Source organism: Colias philodice, chromosome 16, assembly GCF_061535455.1.
Source record: "Colias philodice isolate Cphi_HAF_F1 chromosome 16, ilColPhil1 Martin Lab GWU primary, whole genome shotgun sequence".
In the NCBI taxonomy this organism is placed as follows: domain Eukaryota; kingdom Metazoa; phylum Arthropoda; class Insecta; order Lepidoptera; family Pieridae; genus Colias; species Colias philodice.
Genome location: NC_143101.1, coordinates 5458260 through 5479518, shown reverse-complemented (window position 1 = coordinate 5479518; position 21259 = coordinate 5458260). Strand labels below are relative to the sequence as shown.

At 30.7% G+C, this 21259-nt stretch overlaps 2 protein-coding genes across 4 annotated transcripts in view; both read left to right on the top strand.

Moving 5' to 3' along the window:
* The first annotated feature begins 274 nt into the window (after positions 1-274).
* LOC149481656 (ADAMTS-like protein 4) overlaps positions 275-21259 on the top strand; it is a 116600-nt gene continuing 95615 nt past the window's right edge. For all 3 annotated transcript variants that reach the window (XR_016316802.1, XM_089704808.1, XM_089704809.1), the window contains exons 1-2: positions 275-460; positions 16806-16991. Coding sequence is in view for 2 of the 3 variants with exons in the window: in XM_089704808.1 (XP_089560934.1) it covers positions 16957-16991 (35 nt within the window). In the remaining variant the exon portion in view is untranslated. The remainder of the gene's footprint in view (positions 461-16805; positions 16992-21259) is intronic.
* On the top strand, positions 17762-20092 carry LOC149481658 (uncharacterized). Its single transcript, XM_089705279.1, has 2 exons — positions 17762-17773; positions 19241-20092. The coding sequence occupies exons 1-2, from the start codon at positions 17762-17764 to the stop codon at positions 20090-20092; spliced, it is 864 nt and encodes a 287-aa protein (XP_089561405.1).

Here is a 21259-nt window from a genome sequence, read left to right as displayed (position 1 = left end):
GAATAACGCCTACATAATTGTGAGAATTTAATTTTAAAGATTGGTTTAGTTTTACTGTAACTATAAAATATCAACTTACCGCAGCTCTCTAATAATTGCCATACCCAATCATTTTAACACCTAACATTATCTAAATCATAAAGCTCTGGAATTCGATTACCATAGAAGCTGTTTCAGGTGTACTGAAACTTAACTACATACAATTATGTTCCTATATCATAGTAAATTTCTAGTTAAAGTTTTGCCGGCATTCCTCGGTATAGTCGACCATACGGCGCGACAGAGTTCAGACGTGCCGTACCGCGCGACACTTCGAAAAACACGCGGCAAACTCCGTATCTATAAAACAATAAAAATAACAACATAAAAGGGAATTACATATAAACATTACTGCCTAATACTACAACATTAACATAGTTTGTGAATAAGTGAATGATTTTCAGTGATCCGTAATTATGAGGTCAGTATGCCTGCACTATCTGATAAGAACTTTTACACTTCTTGTCTTAACTAAACTCGTTTGTTATGAAACTGCTTATCTAATGTAGATTGCACTCTGTTTGTGTTTAGTTTCTTTTTCGGTTATTTGTGTCATAGTAACTTCGATTGATGCCGGATACATAAAGTTCAATGAATTAACCTTAACCCTACTTTCGTAATAGAATTTGAATGAATTGTTGTCTAAATAGCGTGAAAAATTAAATAACAATAAGATTTAGCGGTTGTATGCTATGAATATATTTTAACAATGGTATTTTTTACATCATAATATTAACGTTAGAAATACTCCACCCACAAGAATGACAAAGTCTTTGTAAAAATTGACAGTAGAGATATTTATTATATTTTATAAATGTTAAAATGATTATTAAATAATATTATATTAAATGTAACTTATTTTATTCATTCATATACAATGAAATTAAATTGTAAACTACACCATATTTTTAAATTAAATAAAAAGCAAATATGGAGATTAAAAAAATCCGAAGTAGAGAAAATATTTCTAAAATGAGGTAACGTAAGACAAACGCATGGTTTCAATATCTGTTAATTAAAAAGCACACGTTGCTCTTTGGTTAAAACTTTAATAACGATGAAAGTTGCGAACAATTTTCGATTCTAAATATCGAAGTTTTCATAAACCTTTATTTTCTCTTTTTTTATCTTTATGCTCTCTTTTAGAATAGAAATGTTAACATGATTTGTCACTCTGTAAAACATTCGATAAGTTATCGACTGATAAAAATCTATGAATTATTTATATTCGATGCGGTCATTGACATTTGAATCGCAAATTTCAAATTTTCCTTTGCCTATTTTATTATCGTTTGCAATTGTAATCTTGCATTAATTTATGATAAAATAAATTGTTTTTAAACAATTTTGGTAATTTTTGAGCCCGAAAAATTGAATTTTAGTTTAATTTTTGATAAGATGCATTGTTTTTTAAACAATTTTTGTAATTTTTGAGTCCGAAAAATGAATTCAACTAACAATGCAAAGAAATTCAATGCTCTACATAATATAATATTTCATTCGAACATATTGTACAAGAAATTAGTAACCGGATAATTTATACTACCCGTGCGTATTATAAATTATAATAAAATTTTAATATTAAAGTTCAATTCTAAATACATTTAATGAAAAACAAAAGGTTTTTATACTTTGTAAAGTTGCTTCAGACACACAATCAGTACGCAAAAATGTTAAAGGTCCCGGAGTTACATACAGTTTATCTTTGTACTTTCGTTGTTTACTATGATCATAAAGTAATCCTTATCTTATATTTAATCTTCATAATGTTGTAAACCCACTTTTTACATTGTCAAAGTTTTTGATACAATAATATTGTAAACATAATCACCGATTAGCGTTAAGTCTGGAGATTTTATCTTAAACAAATTGGATGGTAATTTTTTATGAATCAATAACCAATAGATAGTATCTTGCATAAAATTTTAATTGACGTATAATATCTATAAAATTAAACAGCTTACGATTATTTGTCTGACTCTTTTGGAATCTTTATTGATACATTCATAATAATGATGTATTTTTCATTTACATATGTAAGTATGCTTATTAAATTATTAGGAATTTGGCTTTACATGTAAAAAATCATAATCTGCCTGACTAAAACCAGTTGCAGTAGCTTATTTACGTAAATTCTCCCGTGTAATTAAAAAGATTGCCTTACAATTTCTCTTGCATTTAGATGAAAATCACGATGTATTTTTCAAAGACGGTATCTCGACTCTTGACCTAGTACCAAGGCTATGGTTAGAACGCATAGAAGTTGCTTCTAGCTGTAATTTACGCCACTGTAATGTTAAGGCATTGCTTTGAGATGTTGCAAAAACTGGGACAAACCCTTCCAAGACTTAGCATACTTGTTTGGCTTTGAGTTTTCGTGGTTTCCAGGAGCTTAAAGGTTTTAGTTGGCACATAATAGACACGCTTTTGGAACTTGTTTTGTACTTTGTTTAGACGTAGGTTAGTTGAATTTATTATTCATTTTCTGCACGGCTTTCAACATTAAATATTTTTAAAGATTAGTTATACATACGTAGTATATTATTATTAGTCTGTGGTTATACAGTAAAATATACCACAGATAAATATACCTAGATGTAATTAAGTTTTAGTTATAATAATTTCATCATTTTCCTTCTCTGCGTAATTAATATTAATTATTTTAAATTTCAATTAGAATGCTCGTTTTATTTTTTTTTGCAAGTTTAATTTAAAAAAGCTACTTATTATTAATTGCGAATTCATAATTTAGTAAGTACCTTTAATCAAGACGCAGTTGCAGTCCAATCAAAAGTTTATTTCTAATCTGCCATGTTCCAACGAAAATCACAACAAAAACGCTTCACAATGCTACCGAAGAGTTTTCTCAACCAAAACGCTTCCATCAGTCCTCGGAATCACAGACACAATAGAAAATCTATTGTGTCGCGCCCCGATCGGGGCTTACGGTGGTCAATGGGTTAAACAAACTTTATGTCGATGACGTCACTGTGTGAGTCATAATAATTGTAACACTTTCGGCTCAATTAACACATCACGATAAAATTCAAGCCGGTATGTTTGTCTCGAGATCAAAGCATCGTGGAGTAAAAGTTATCAAATCCTTCAAACTTCGATTTTGTTTGGGAAATAGTTTATTTCTTCAATTCGTTACATAATTTTCGTTTCTGCTGATTGTAACTGAATTTTTTATGTGTTTGGTTAAATGTTAGTGTAGCGTTCGAGAATTTATTGTAACATAGGTAGTCTTGAGTTCGTTCCTTGGTGGAAATTTAATTAATTTTGGCAAGTTCACGTACTTCAATAGCTTTTGAAAAATGAGTTCAAATGATCGGTTAATGAAAAGGCGTAATATTAAGATCGCGAACTTACCCAAGGTACATCTTATTATAAGCTTTTTTTCCATAAATTCTGCGTATCATATAATTTTTTTAATAAATTGAATCTGCAGCCAACCGGATAAAGATGATATTCTAAGATATAAACTTATATAATCTCAATTGCTTCAATAAAACTATTTTAACGTATTTTATGATTTAACACGCTCAACAAATGAAAAGGTAGTTTATGAGCAAATGAATACGTTAATTGTACAAAGTTGAAAAGCTTCTTAATGGCGAAAAACTACTTAAAAGGTCAACAACCTTACCATAAGTGATATCTAGTCACGCGTTTAAATTTTGTACAATAGAATATATAAACGTTTTTATGCGAAAGCCCTGATGGTGAACATGACGTTGCCATATTTTTTTTGTCATTGCCGCTTGGTACACGTTATTTATTTTACTTTTAATATGTTTATGGGCTTATTCGTGAGTTTACACGTGTTTTCGTTTTTTATTTAATTAACTGTGATCTTTATAATATGTTACTTACCCACGCGAAACACGTCAAATTTGGTACAGTTATTTCAATATGGAAAACTAGTCATTTGAAACAAACCCAATATTATTTGTATAAGCACTTAGTATTACATTTCAATTTGCAAGTAGTATAAAAACCGTAATAAAGTGTCATCTCAACAGCTTTTGTGTTCTCTTACTTTTTGCCATTATTTCCTGCTAATATATTGACACTACAGTAATAATTTTTGAACCGTTAAGGCTTTAGCTATGAAGTGCTTATTTTAAATTGTATAAGTAGTAACAGACACTAGCCACGATTGCCCTCGAGTCAAGCAATTCTAGACTAGAGAAATATGTAGAGACCGTTTAATTTATCATTTATAAATTAAATAAAAAAAATACAGGAAGTAGCTGAGGTAAAAGTAAGGCTCAGTATAGTTTTATTTACTTTCTTATTAATATTATAAGATTATATATTTTATAATTACCAATTAACGCACTTGGTTCGTCTATTACTATAAGTACTACATACTAGATACGTGTGAAAAAATAAAACACATAAATATGTAGAAAAAATAATTTCCGTACCAACTTTCCGTTCATCTTCACCAACTATCCTACTAATACATATTATTATAAATGCGAAAGTTTGTGAGGATGGATGTGTATGTTTGTTGCTCTTTCACGCAAATACTACCGAACCGATTACTATGAAATTTAACACACATATAGAGGGTAACTTGGATTAACACATAGAATAGGTTTCATCCCGGAATTCCCACGGTAACGGAAACTATGCGGGCTTTTCTTTGAAAACGCGGGCGAAGCCGCGGGCGGAAATCTAGTTAAAATATAGCTGGCTAATAGTTTAATACGTGACGCAATTAATATCTTTTATTACAAATAAGTTCCTGTTTTCAACACAATCAGTTAAATATTTTAATTCGGATAAAAATCCATTCACATTAATTAGCGAAAATAGTGTCCTATTGTAATAGTTTTACAGTTTAAATCCTGTCTTCCTATGAACTGGGGATTCGTTAAAAATAATCAGAGTACAATCAAAGTTTCCGTATTTACAATCTGAAGGTTAAATAGTTGCATAATACTTAATAAGTATAGGTTTGTAATTTTTTCTCTTGTAATCCAATAAAATTGTGGCTATACAAACTGAACTCTTTGGAACAAATATCATGTGTTCAAATTAATTTTCAGTATTCAACAAATTATGATCTTGTGCGGGAACCTAATAAAATATGTAATTATGTATATAAGGAAGATATGATTAAGAAAACCTATTTCTCATAATCTTATGAAGTTTTAAACTGTTCCAATTTAATATTCTATGGTCTTGTGTTGATTATTTCAATTATATAAAACTATTCAAAATAACGGTGATGAGAAATCAGAATGCCTTGAAAAGGTATAAGCTGTAAACATTTTATGGGGTATCAAAGAAGATGCAAATTGATTTAAAACAAATCAATGCAAATTACAAACACGATTATTAAACAGACTGCGAATGTTGTTTCACATCTTATAAAATAACATCAACAAACTGCATAACTACATTTTTTTAAAGATTTATACGTTTTATCTGTAACTGCATCCAATTTTTAAAGATTTATACGTTTTATCTGTAACTGTAGTAAACGTTATGATGAAATGATGAAAAGTTGGTACATCTTGTTATGATAACATTGCCAACTATAAAATCTGTCCTTCAATCATGTCACTTCAATTTCCTGAAGTTGATTCCTGGCCACGTCGAAGCGCGCAATTAGGTTCCATCCCGTTTTTCTTTTTAAATAATGCCCTTCTAATTGGCCTGGTAACTGTATCCCGTGTATTCAGGGTAACGATAACACTATCAACGGATGGCTTAGCGGGTTCGATCGTGTGATTTTTCTATTGGACTCGCGTGGATGTAGGCCACCGTGATGGCGATAAGCGCTAGTTGGGAACAATATTCTGTTCGTAAAATCTATTTAATAAACTGCGCTTGCTAGCGTGTTAGCGTTTTTAACCGACTTCATTAGTATTTGAGTAGTTCCATAAACATTGAATAAGTACAATCACAAGCTCTATAGTTTGTGAAAATATTATTTTTAAAACTAAAAGTTAAAAATAATTCGTGAAAAAGCTACACTTGACGCTGCGCTGGCATGAATATAATGAACGAAAATGTTGCCTGTTAAATTGTTCCGTTTTTTAAATTGTTCGAAATATACTCTTTTCAGCGTTCAATTATGACGTGGTCTTTTTAATCTAAAGTTGACTTATCAGTTTAGACGATAGGCTAAATAATAATGTGAAAGTGTAAAAACAATAACAAACAGATAATAAAGTGTCTTGATCGTATAATAGTCAGTTATCGCAGTCTGTGACATAATTTCTATGCAGGTAATTTGTTATTGTGTTGTGACAAACTGTTGAGGACTATTAGACGTTTGTTACTAAGCACGTCTGCTTATGCCCATTAGGCCAAAAATAGGAAGATTTATAGTCTGTTATTTTCCTATATTCGTTTAAATGTCTATTCCACCAGATTCCAGAACAAAATACGCCTTATAAATTTTTAATGGCCATGTGTCTTTCAAGGTTAATTTGTTTAAGACTCCTGTTTTATCCCTCAATATATAAAAACATAAATACTTCAAATCTCTATATAAAATTGTACAGCTCTCAAATAATAATCTCATTGTATTGGCTTCCGTATAATCTGAAGTTTTTGTGATAAGAATAGCATCGTGATTTGATAGGAATCAATAGGTACGTGTACGATCACTATCAATTATAGCTAATTGCTTGTATAGGTTTTAATAATCTTATTATGGTCTTAATGTACCTTCATAGAAAACATTTGAATAATACATTTATAGATGTGTAAAAGAAAATAAGAGTTTTAACATAATAGTCGTTGTTCAAACATTCATCAAACAGAATATATTACCATTAAATTAATTTTAAAAGGAAGTAATTACTTACTAATACTTTTTAATTCAATTCATACAAATCTCGGGAAAAATTATTATCACTTATAAACAATTTTCTGTTCTCATAATATACCTTACTTCTACCATTACGAAGTCGGTTTGTAAACAAATATAATGCCCTCATAATACAATCAGAGTAACTGATCTTTTGCGGTTGGGATATTTTTAGAGTTCAGATGCTTAAGAAAAGGAAGTATCGAGTACTTAATCTATTTAGCCTATATATAGTTCTATTGATGTGAAATTTGAATAGTCTCACATCGTATTTTGAAATGACTGTCAGTTGCGTAATCAGATTTTTCCTTACGATATTAACTGTGACCATTTTGGACGTGTAAAATAATGTTCGAAAGCTTTTCCTGACATTATTCAGCTCAATGTTCAGCTTTTCCTGAGATTATTATCATGAGCGTTTTTCGTAAATAGATATATATCGCAATAATCAGGTTAAAATAAGCAATTAGAAACCTTATAAATGTAAACTTTAAAACTAAAAAGTCGAAACTTAATTGAATACATATCCAATGAAAATGATACGCAGAAAAACATGACATAAAAATACATTTCGTGTCGAATACTCGGCAAGTCTGAAGTATTAAATTGATTGAGTGATACGAGTCGAGTATACTTGAAAGTTGACTGTAATTGGTAGTTAGACGTACTAATTAAAAAATCCCGGGAACGCAGTACAGTATCAATGAAGACAGTGTCCTACATTGACACTTTTTGCCTTGCATCGAGTTTCTATAGAGATTTATTGCGTCAATTTAAGACAATTTCTGATCGTTGTAAATAACATTGGTTAGTAACGTATCTGTGGGTGGTGGTATTTACATCCTTTTAAGTGATAATATTTTATTATTTTGATGTATTTTACGTACTTTAAGACAGTAGAATATATTTATATTTAAATGATAGGTAAGGATTACTTATGTAGTGCTCTATTTACTTGTTTTCATTCTTCAATCGAACAGCACCTTTATTGTGCCATCGTTTTTGAGAAAATATCAAGCTTATTAGCATAAAAACAAATAAAAAGACGTTATGGGCAGAAATAATATTTATTTTTCACAATGCAATACACCATACTGAGTTAGCAAGCAGTGTTGTATTGCAACATAATGTAAATGATAACCTAATTACAACGCCGTATCTTAAGAGTAAAAATTACTTCATCGTGTTCACGCCTTGGCTTTTTATTAGATTTTAATTATTTAAACATTTTATCTTTTACGAGGAAATGACACAGGTCATCACATTATTCACACTTTCAATTATGTACTTGTACTAGACGTCACCCGCGACTTTGTACGCGCTTTTTTTTTCGTAAACTAATTTCTTTAGAAATGTCGCAGTAGTTGTATGGTGTTTAATATCAGATAGTAAATTCTACCATTACATAACTACTCTCTAAATATAAAAACCCTTAAAGCTCTATATATAAGAAATTTAATATTGTATTCATATGTTTCCAACAGACTCGTCGAATTAATGATAAATATTTATAAATAATTCCTTGCAATAAATATTCTACACCGAAATCTGGTCATTGTGTCGAATACGAATACAAGATAGTTGGTTATACGGTAAAATTGTAGCGTCAGACCTAGGCTATTTATATAGTAACTATACTAATAGTTAACTGTATCTGCCTACCGTTCCTGTGGGTAAAATTCCAACACTTACAATTTTCTAACTATGTCATACTGAGCATTTAGAATATTTTTATGATGTGCTATTTTTTATACTTATTCAAAGATTGAGCTCGACAAAGCTTACGTTAACAACGAAGCAATTTGTCCTATAAATATAAGTAAAATAGTAATAATAGCACACATTAGATACAATTATTGTATATATCGGAAATAGCAAATGTGATAACCTGTTACCTAATATTATCTAATCTGCGTAATTTAATTACTTTAATGATTCACTTTGTTATGAATATGAGGTTTAATGGAGCTCACTTTGATAGCTTAATTATTATTGTGCTTGTTCCTACAATATAATAATTTATGCGTATAATTAACATGTTTTACATATAGCCATATTACTACAGCAAATATAGCATTGGTTAGGTGTTAAATTGGGTTCAAATTAAGATATTATGTAGGTAGATAGTAGGGCTGTCAAAAAAACTTTTGTCATTTTTTTACATCGCACCCAATTAAAAAATAACGAATGTAATCATCCAAAAATAAAGTTAATCTACACTTAACAAAGGAGCCATCATCCTTAAAGTGTGAAGATGACGATCGTGTCTATGAATAGTCTATTATGTCTTTTAAAGAGTGGCACATTCAGAATGTAAATTAGTTCATGGCAGTGTGTTGTTTGCTCAGTTGACTGTGTGTAAACAGCAGCTATTCGACAAATTATAAGAATTATTTGACACCATTAAATGTAATTCCGGTCAGGGTGAAATAAAAATGTACTTTTGTATGACCAAATGTGTGTGCAACTGCAGGAACACGTCTCTATATGGAAAAAGACTAATATATTTTTTATATTTCCCAAATAAAAAAAAAATCGAAATTATATTGAGAATAGACAAAACTAAACTGGTCTATTGTTAAAATTTTGCCACGTTTACGCTCTATCTGATAAAGCTTTGGTAACTGATATGACTCTATTTGAACTAGATTAAAAACGCAAATACATCTTGGTTGCAACCCATATTGTATAATATTCTATTAGCACATATATTTTCATATAGCTACATATATTTTCTTTATTTTGTTATATAAACTCTACCGTTTTTTAAAAATTTAAATATATTCTTCTTTCTTTGAATTATTGTAAAAAAAAAATATTTTACAGACATATTAAAATATCTTTTGCATATTCCCAGTTTTATTAAATGTGACCAAGAATTCAGGTCTTTGAGAATAATGGCTTATTCAACCCAACAAGATTGTCATGTAAGCCTCCAAGAAAATGGGTTATAATATGAGTACAACTATGGTATATAACGTTGCGAATATCATGTGGGGATTACGTTGAAACGGGATGGTATTTTACAACGAAGAAATCCACGTTTAAGCTATTTGCTTTTCCTTCTGAGATATTTCACTTGACATTTACGTTATTATGTGTAAATACGCGTAGAAGCGTACAAAGGATTTTTTGCGGCTGAATATTAAAAGGGAAAATCATTCAGATATGTTGGTAACACAGGTTGGTAACAATATATCTATTGTTGGCAGTCGTTTTATTGTAGGAATTCGCGTTTGTAAAAATATAATATCGTTGGTGAAAGAGAATATAACGAACTAGCTTTCCGCCTGCGGCTTCGCCCGCGTTTTCAAAAAAAACCCGCATAGTTCCCGTTCCCGTGGGATTTCCGGGATAAAACCTAGCCTATGTCACTCAGAAATGATGTAGCTTTCCAACAGTGAAATAATTTTTCAAATCTGCCAAGTAGTTTCGGAGCCTATTCAATTCATACAAACAAACAAACAAACAAAAAATCAAACCTTTCCTCTTTATAATATTTGTATAGATGTATAGATAATCCCGGATGAGGATAATAGGATTGATTATATTATATAAGAACTTTATTCACGTCTGTACTGCTTGACACTGCTTGACTTTCTCTACAGGCAAAAAGGATGCATTATTTTTTACGGGAACCAAACCTAACTAGCTTAAAATATTAAAACTGCTCATTCGCTACCAAATATACAAATTTCACATAAAATAAAAGCTATCACTAGTCACGCCAAAATATTTAAAACTACGGAACCACGTAACGTAATTGCTTATTAGCAGACCCATGTGGTAATTTCATGGTATTTGAAGGGCAATGACCTCATCGATGTTTGCAGTTTCACGTGAAGTACATTTCTCACGTATCTCAAGTTCTTTGCATTACAAACAATTAGTTATTTACACCTGCCAATATTGTTTGTGTAATATTTACAGTGTCTTGAAACTCTTCAGTACTTTCTTCACGAACTTTAGATTTAAGTTACTCATATAATATTATAGAGATATATAATCCATACTAATATTATAAATGCGAAAGTAACTCTGTCTGTCTGTCTGTTACTCAATCACGCCTAAACTACTGAACTAATTTGCATGAAATTTGGTATGGAGATATTTTGATACCCGAGAAAGGACATAGGCTACCTTTTATTACGAAATATGTACCACGGGCGAAGCCGGGGCGGACCACTAGTATTATATACAAATGATTCCTAGAGACTTATGTAAGTGATGAAAACCCTTTTTAATTTAGTTATAAACTATATTCCCCAATTCTCTGGTTAAAGATAATAAACTAAACTTTATGCAAAATGACATTTAGGAAAGTTAAAATTTTGTGTAAATCATTATCATATTGTCCGATTGTATCTAATTCTGAAGGGATAGAACTAACAGCTCGCCTTCCCTTATAGACTGGGGTAGAAGCCTTTGAAAATAATGAAAAGATAAAAAAAATCGCAGTCGGATGAAACCCATTAGAAAAGGAGGGGAATATGATAAAAATGTAACGAAAAATAAATTACGGTCAATCCGAGTTCGGGAAGCGGGAGGGGGGAGCTTTTAAGAGAAAAAAATGGTTTCTCTCGATTTCCGACAAAACTACAAGTCCTATAGAAAAAAGTTCAATGGCAAAGTTGTAGGTAATTAAAAGTTCTACAAATTTTGTATTCACAATTTTTTCACATAACCTAAAAATTTAGGTGAAAAATTCAAAAAACCAAGTTTTTGGTCTTTTATTTCTATCTACTTCAAAATTTATTTTTTTTCTACGAAATTTGGTGGAAACTTACTTTATTATGTCCCAAATACACTGTAATTTATTTGATTGAAAATATTTATTTTTTCGCCTTATTTTGAATTAATACCAAAAAAACAACCTAATTTTCAATCGAAAAGTCACCCGTCAAAATATCAGCTTTTTTCAAAAACTTGGGGTGCCTTTTATTCATTGAAATCTCTGCTTTCATATGGTGTAAAAAAAATAAACACCACCATAGTAAATGTTCTCAGGAAATGCATACAAACAGTGTGATAATGAGCTTTTACTAAATCAGGCACACTTCTTGAACTCTATATCTTCTCTTGTATCGGCTTTTCGGTAATATTTCAAAAGAAAAATAATTATCTGTTCTAAGTTTAATATTTTACAGCATATTCAAAAGCAAAATGATGTCGATAAAAACATTTCAGGTAGTTCGAGAAGTGTGCCTGATTTAGTAAAAGCTAATTTTCAGACTGTTTGTATGCATTTCCTGAGAACATTTACTATGGTGGTGTTTATTTTTTTTACACCATATGAAAGTAGAGATTTCAATGAATAAAAGGCACCCCAAGTTTTTGAAATAAGCTGATATTTTGACGGGTGACTTTTCGATTGAAAATTAGGTTGTTTTTTTGGTATTCATTCAAAATAAGGCGAAAAAATAAATATTTTCAATCAAATAAATTACAGTGTATTTGGGACATAATAAAGTAAGTTTCCACCAAATTTCGTAGAAAAAAAATAAATTTTGAAGTAGATAGAAATAAAAGACCAAAAACTTGGTTTTTTGAATTTTTCACCTAAATTTTGAGGTTATGTGAAAAAATTGTGAATACAAAAGTTGTAGAACTTTTAATTACCTACAACTTTGCCATTGAACTTTTTTCTATAGGACTTGTAGTTTTGTCGGAAATCGAGAGAAACCATTTTTTTCTCTTAAAAGCTCCCCCCTCCCGCTTCCCGAACTTGGATTGACCGTAATTTATTTTTCCTTACATTTTTATCATATTCCCCTCCTTTTCTAATGGGTTTCATCCGACTGCGATTTTTTTTTGTTTCAAAAATTATCTACTCTAGTCTATTAGGGCATAAGGAATATAATGTAGATTTCTTAAAGAAGAGAGAAAAATGTAAAGTTTTTATTTAGAAAGCATATTACATTGGAATGCTCAAATGCCTTTTTGTCCAATTCGTCGTCGTCGTCGTCGTCGTCGTGTCAGCCGTGGGACGTCCACTGCTGGACAAAGGCCTCCCTCAGGATTTTCCACCACGCCCGGTCACCGGCGGCCTGCATCCAGCGGTTTTTTTTTTATTTACTTATGAATCTAAAATTATAATCGGTCGTTTTTTTTCCTTTCAATATATTTATAATTATCATAACATACTAAAATCGTCATAATCACCTACTAAGATTACTTGAAACAAATAAAATATTTATAAAAGAATATGACGTCTTCAACCCGTTCCTGTTTAATTGCGTCTAATTTTATGGACATACCAATTACCAACAATTCTGAAATCCTCCGACGCTTGGGCGTCGATTCGAGACAGCGTATTAACTTCGTTAAAAATATTACGGTTTTGTGTGAACTCCCTTTTTCTGTTTAAACTGTAATATTATCGTATAGATGCTAGAATCCGAGCTTTATTATCACGCGTGTTATTTTTAACATTTTGTGTTATCAATGTCATATAAATGGAAAGGTTATTACGACAAATGGGAGAATATAATAATATATTTTTTCTATAGAATCTAGTTACAAGTAGCACACAGTTTAATTACATTCTATTTAGCAGACTTCATTCAAAATTGTGTCAGACTTTCAGAAATGTAATTAAAATTGTACGTTAGGATTTATGAAAGAGACTTGACGAAATAGGCCAGCTGCTACTTGAAAACATGAATAGGCTCTTTTTAGAGTCGAGTCCGGGTTACTCGAAACACAAGGTTACGTTTTCAAAATGTATTGCTGGCTCCGTACTAATTAATGGAAGTGAAACAATTTGTTTACTGCGTTGATTACACGTCGTATGATTTCTCATATCGATTCTAAAAACTAACAAAAGAGATGCTTCGAGTTAAATACTTCAGCAGTGTGTGTTTTTAATTGGAGCAAGAAGCAATAGCATCGGAAACGATAACAATAGAGCAACTGCATGCCTTATTAATATTAGAAGAAAATTGAAACAATCATTATAAATCAATCCATATATTTTTTTTTATGCTGCGATAGGGGAGCGCTATGTAGATGACAATAGCAAATAATAAAATATACCATTTATCCTAAAAATTCAATGATAACTACAACTAATTGATAGGGTATCATATACGTTATGCAAAACTTATAATTCAAATGAATTTAATCAATATTTAAGATAAAGCCCCGTTTGGCAGTTTAAAGTTTTACGAACTAAAGTTAACGTTTGAAAATTTATCACCAATCATCACCTATAATGTTGACGCAAATATAACCTGCGCTTAAATTTAACTTTATGAATCACATAATCAAGAGTTTAACCAGTGGGTGTTTAGTGTTCGACTTCTAATATCATTATAGAATCATTATAAAGTTTGACAAATGCCTATTTGATGCTCGCTTACAGTTAGCCGTGGCTCCACAGCGTGGCTCTGTGGGCGACCTTATGAATTTTATGGCTTTTAAATATTTTTATCCCCAATGTTTTATTAATTCCGATGCTAATGTGAAATAAACATTTTATTTTAGTTTTCGGTAGGGATTTATTTATGGTTCTGATTTAGTGTAGCAAGTGAAAGTGTTGTCTTGATTTGTTCGTTTTTGGGTACTTACAAACTTACATTTTATTAATTTAATATATCTATAACTAGTCACAGATAGATAACATACATAAATAATTACAGCTGTAATGAAATGAGGAGTTTTTGTTAGAAAAACAATACTAAACTATACGTTAATTAATATTACATATTCACTATATTCTTAATTTAAATGCGAAAATTATGCAAACAAACATTCATTTGGATTCAAGTTCATGTAATACATTATGAATGTATGTATGAAACCTGTCCTAGGACAATGTAATAGAGATTTGGTATTCATTGAATAAGTAACAATGCTAGCACAGGTATAACTGCTCATGTTATCAAATGAATAACAAATGAAAGCGCCAAAAATGTATTGTTCATTCTCCATTTATGATAAAATATTTAAATTTTACACATAAAAATATTTTTTAACTTCACGGTTTTAAAGCAGAGGTATAAAAGTGTAGCTCCGGTATTTTTAGGTTATCTAAACAAATAAATAAAATAGATTTATGTTCCAACTTCTAACCCGAGGGCTTGGCTTACTTCACTTTATTTCAAAGAAGCCTAATGGATTTGAGACATTCATTGATTTACCATTTGAATAATGCCGAAACAACAGCAACAGCTAAGAACATTTTTGTTTAATACGAAAATAGCTATTATAGGTACTTTCAAATGAAATTAATTTAATAAATTTAAAACAGAATAAACGAAACCATTCATCACCCATTTAATTTAATCTATTAAATAACATCAAATAGAAACTGTTTCTCACCCTATCTCATAACTCGTATCTAAATATAATTCAATTAATCTACATGATAACTTATAACACTTCAAGTCAACTCAACAAATCAATACACTGACATTTCAACTCGAATATCCAATTGTACCAACATCCAGAAGCCCTTATATTAAATATTCTAACATATTATTTGGGAACGTTGGCGCTATGTTGACGAAAACCCATTAATCTTCACGTCACTTATTTTTTGTTTGTAACACGCGCGTATCAACAGCATCGAATTACAGATATTAATTATGAACCCTTTAATGATTTATCTAATTCAGTTACGTGTTGTCATTCTTGTTGTCTGTTGCAATACTTCATCATTCCGATACAAGACGAAAGATTAGCTGAAGTCTATCAGTAGTTACTACGAAGGTATATTAGAAAGTAGAAAACTACGAGAAGGAAATGAGGGAATAAATATTTTTGGATTGAAATTTGATATCCAACTTTTACTGCGATGTTAAATAACTTTCAGAATACTTGTTTCTAAATGCTATTCACATCTCCCACGAAATAAACTAGAAAATGTGAAAAATGTCACAGAAAATATAAAGATGTTGAAAACGAAATGTGTCCTTAAAGACGCAGTAACACATCTAAGGCCGTTAGCACTGAAATCTTTCTTCATTATTTGGACATATTGTTATGTTTCAACCAATCAAAATACTAATCCTATACATTATTCAGATTTTTGCTCTATCTGCAGAAAGATTCACATTTTAAATCTAATTTAAAGTTATATTGCACAATTTTATAATAGTTAGAAAAAACTAAAAAGAAAACGCATATTGAGTTACTTTCATTAGAATATTTTATATTGGATGTGGGTTCGATAGTATAATATTATTTAATCTATAGACTGTATCACAACATAATGTTATTATTATTTAAAAGATTTTATCTAAGGTAGTAGTTAAAATCCCAGTTTGAACTTGGTGCAAATTTAAAATTAGATATTATTTTCATAATAAAGCAATTTTATTCACATACCTACCTATTATGTGAATACTTTATTGAAAAAAAACTTTTATTGATTATAAATATTATTTATGTAGGTAATGTATAATGAATGCATTAGAGTAAGATTGAATGTAACAAACGTGTGGGAAGCTGTGGTCTTCAGTCCACCTCACGATCTATAGAATGAGTTATTTGTTTTACGTCAAGAATTGATCGATCGTTGGCGTTGATAGTTTTCTTATTGTTTTTTTTTAGTAATATGCATATTATATCAATAGATATATTTCTAAATCAGAACACTGTTAGAAAATTCCATTAAATATGCATAATTTCAAAATAACACCATAGAATACTGATTAGCGAACATTTACAATAATAATAGCAGTTGTGAAAATAAACACGCAGTGAATTATTTCAATGATTATAAAATACTAGCTGCGCTTCACGGTTTCACCCGCGTGGCTCCGCTCCTGTTGGTTTTAGCGTGATGATATATAGCCTATAAGCCTTCCTCGTATAACACCGAAAGAATTTTTCAAATCGGACTAGTAGTTCCTGAGATTAGCGAATTCAAACAAACAAACAAACAAACTCTTCAGCTTTATAATATTTTCCTTTCTTATCTTTCCAGATCTTTTGGAGCGATCGACTGAATATCTAACACTGAAAATGACTGAAACTGGCGTCACGTGAAGATAGTGAAAGTTATTACACAACAATTGATTTATTTAGTGAAATCAGTGCATACCTTGGAACTGTGTGATTTAATTGTGTTTAACGTCATGTTGTGTCAAAGGCCTTTACTCTGCGTCTCATTGTAAGTATTGTGTAACAGAAAACGAGTTCTAAGTGCGTACATTTTTTGCGATTAAGCGGGTATATGAAATGACACACTTGCTATCGTATTGCTTTTGATGTAGCAACACAATGGTATCCAAAACAATTGTGTGAAAAAATTGATAACTAATTTGTGACATTTAACGCTTCTTTCATAAGACAATGTCATTGATTATTTTTCCGACCCAAATATCAACCAATAGAATTGCACCATTCGACGTCACGTGGTACAACCTACATGGTATTATACTGATAATTTTTTGAAAATTTTCTCTGGTCGTTGACGTCAAACTGACAGGTTCAATTCAATTGTGAAATTATTGGCCGACATTTGGGACGGAAAAATAATCTCCCGAATACCACACGAGCTTCAAAATTATCTGGCATTTCCCTCAAGGTTCCCTGCAAACAAATAAAGTCGTCAAGTATTTCAGGAAAAATCACTCGCGCTTCGCGCTCGTGATTTTTTAACCTTAACTAAAAACTTGACTCCTTCATTTGTTTGCAACGAACCTATCGGAAAATACCCGATAATTTTGAAGCTCTTGTGGTATTATAAGTGATTAACTCAAAATCAAATATACCTGTACAAATGATTATCGCTGAGGCTAGGTATATAGATTAAAAAGCTGGCGTTGCCGTTGGCTGCATTTTATTTTGTGAATACATTTCACATATATCTTATATTCCTAGTAGGTAGCTTAATTTCGTTGGCAACTGATTTACAGTACCAACATTGTATACGATATAATGGATAATATAGTAACCGCAATTTATAAGATATGTAGTTAATGTTTAGTATTTAACCAATAGCCCGACAACCATAAAATGCTTCATTGAACTTTATAAAATGATTTATTCGTTCCATTGAATCTGAGTTTGTAGCCTGGTGGCTGGTCCGCTTGTCTGTATGTTACTGCTCTACATTATTAATGTTTTGCTACCAGTACTTGTAATATTATGTATAATATTTAGAATCTCTCATTTTTTCATAAGTTCAAAAGCAAACTTTGCAGAGAAAATAAAATTTTGGGTAGAATTGGAATTAGTGTCTTGTTATTTAGATTTCTATGATTGGAATCATCAATCATTCGGACGTCGCGTTGCGTCGCAAGATGCTGACCTTTAATTTTTGAATTAGATTTTAAGCGTAGAGTGAACAGGTACTTTCTATCTTATCTTAGACCACATCTCAGCTTAACATCAGGCGAGATTGTGGTCAAGTGCTTCCCTATTACCAATAAAAAAATAAAAAAAAGATAACTTATTGCTGAAAATTGAATGCGTATCATACATTTCTTTTTATGAGAAAACTTTAAAAACACTTGTACGAAGGAAATTATCTTATAAGTGGTTATTCTTCGGAACAAAATAAGTTTATGCTTTGGTCTACCAGGTTGTTACAAGATTTAAAATCAATTATTTGAGTCGTAAATTAAATAATAAAGCGAGTATTGATATAATAATATGTTTACAGTTTACTATAGACATAAGTGTCTCATAAAATTAATTTTATAGTGCAGGTATATTTTTAATATCTATATTAACGAGCGAGAATAAACTAATATGGTTATAATTAAATAAACTTAAAATATTACGCTTGTCTTTTTTTATAGCTGTAGTTTAAAATTATGTAGATATGTTTTGTAATAAAATAACATGTGTAAAGTTTATAACCTTTTTAACCTTTATAAAAATATCTATGGTTCTAGACATATTATTAAACAGTGCAAATATGAAAAAACATTATTGAATTAAATTTCTCTCACCCCAAATGACGGGTAATTGATGCCAAAGTTGTGGATAAAATTATATTGTAGTCATGGTGAAATAATGTCATAGTAAAAACAATGTTCATTGGTTTATCTGTTTTGATACTTGCTTCATTTCTATGCTTCATTTAATAAGACTAAATGCAAATGTAACAACACTATAAATCCGTTTAAGCGACTTAATCGTCAACTGGCGAGCGCGAATCTCGCGAGCGCGCGCGAGTTGGCACTTTTCGATTTTGCCTACTTTTTTTGTCGTCAACTCGCGCGTCTATGTAAAGTACAGTCAAATAAAAAGAGATTGAAAACAAAAACTATTAATAATTATTTATTGACCGCGTTAGCTGATTCTGTGAAGTACTGACTTAGATTACGATTTAGAGGGCCGAAATGAGAAGGCCTGGGGAACGCATCCAATGACACATACTATCTCGTCTAACGCGCATGCGCACAACAGTATAGCTGTCATAGCGCTCTTTCTAATTCATTTTGCAAACTGAGTACAAATTTGACCATTTTATGCGATGGTACTTTTAAATTTTGTTTAAAACCTTTCCAGCAGTTGTACACTTTACATGTTGATTTAGGAAGTAGTAAAACTCATAATAATATTATACCCGTTATTTATGCGTTGTTGGGTAACAAAACAAGAGCAACTTACAAAATTTTGTTTCGCCTTATCAAGAGCCAAATTCCTCAGTTTAATCCCAAAACCATTCTACTAGACTTCGAGAAGGCTGCAATGTTAGCAGTCAAAGACATATTCCCTGAAACAAGCGTTAGAGGGTGTTTCTTTCATTTTTCGCGAAGTTTGTGGCGGAAAGCTAACGAAATAGGCATAACAAAATCTGTACTATTTAGAAAACATATAAAGAGGTGCGTTGTTTTGGCACATTTGCCCAAAGAAGCTGTTGAGAATGGTTGGTTGTATATTATGTCTCAATGTCCGAATGATAAAAATATTGTAAAATTTAATGATTATTTTGTAAGAACTTGGTTGAATGAGACTTCCATTTGTCTGCGAAAATGGTATTGTAATTTTAGCCAACACCGCACTACGAACATGGTTGAGAGCTGGCATTCTACGGTAAATAAAAAAATTAATAGCAAACCCAAAAGTATTGCACATTTTTTGACCATCTTAAAAGAAGAAGATAATTATTATCAGACTTTATACTTAAAGAAGTCTAATATAACTACAAAATGTAAAGAAACTTGTGCTATTGACGAGCACATTACCAACACTGTTAACGAATTTATCCATGGGGTTATAAATATTGACTTATGTATCGAACTTTTGATCTTGTGATTTTTGATTTAATTTAGCATAGTCTGTTTATTTTAACGTTTGCTATAAAAATCATTTATAACAAACCATGATCTGTGATTGTATAGTCTGTGATTAGTTTTATTAGTAGGTCATCAGTAATAACTTAGCCAATTGATGAATCTACTTATTGATAGTGTTTAGCGTTTTTTGTAAAAATCATTTACAACCATATGTGATCTGTGATTTTATAGTTTCTAAGACTCTTTCTATGGTTCCTAAGATTGATTTTATTAGGGAGCAATAATAAGTCAGTTTGTTGTCAATTACTATGTTTAGCTTTACTATTTTATACTTACCAATATTCATTATACGAGTATGTGAGGGGAGTGTTTTCGTTGTTTCTATTTTATTTACTTAGTTTTTTACAATTTACATACTAGATAATAAGATAATAAGCCAAATTCTCAAATCAATGTGATATTGTTGATAATTAGTAAGGGAAATACCACTAATAATTTATATTTTGTCCTGTTGATTTATAATAAACTGATTTCAAAACGATGTATATTTTGTTTTATTTTAAAAATCAAATTTCATAAAGTTTCTTATACATTTATAGTAGGTAAGTACCTAACTAAATTAAATTTGTTATAACGTTTTTGTAGCTGACTATACATTAAAACATCAAATTATATAGACGCGCGAGTTGACGACAAAAAAAGTAGGCAAAATCGAAAAGTGCCAACTCGCGCGCGCTCGCGAGATTCGCGCTCGCCAGTTGACGATTAAGTCGTTTAAGCTAGGAAGAGATTACGGTTGACTTTCGTAATTAAAACCGATCTAATTTCGCTAACTATAAGTTTTAAATTGCATAATTGCGTGGTCGATATTTATGAATGGAGGTTTCCGTAGGCGATCCGGATTTGTACGGGAATGCTGAATATCATGTCATTTGCTAATCTTTGCTTATTTATTAAGACTTGCTTCCTTCAACTTTCGTTCAGCTAATCTTGTTGCCAATGTTTCTAATGCTATTCTGTTTATTATAACACCTATTTAATTATTATTGTTAAGAAAATCTACCCAGATTTTTTTATGCACACCAGAGTTGAGAGCAGGATCAATTACATTTAATATACATAATCTATAATATAAAAATGAATCGCAAAATGTGTTGGTAAGCGCATAACTCGAGAACGGCTGAAC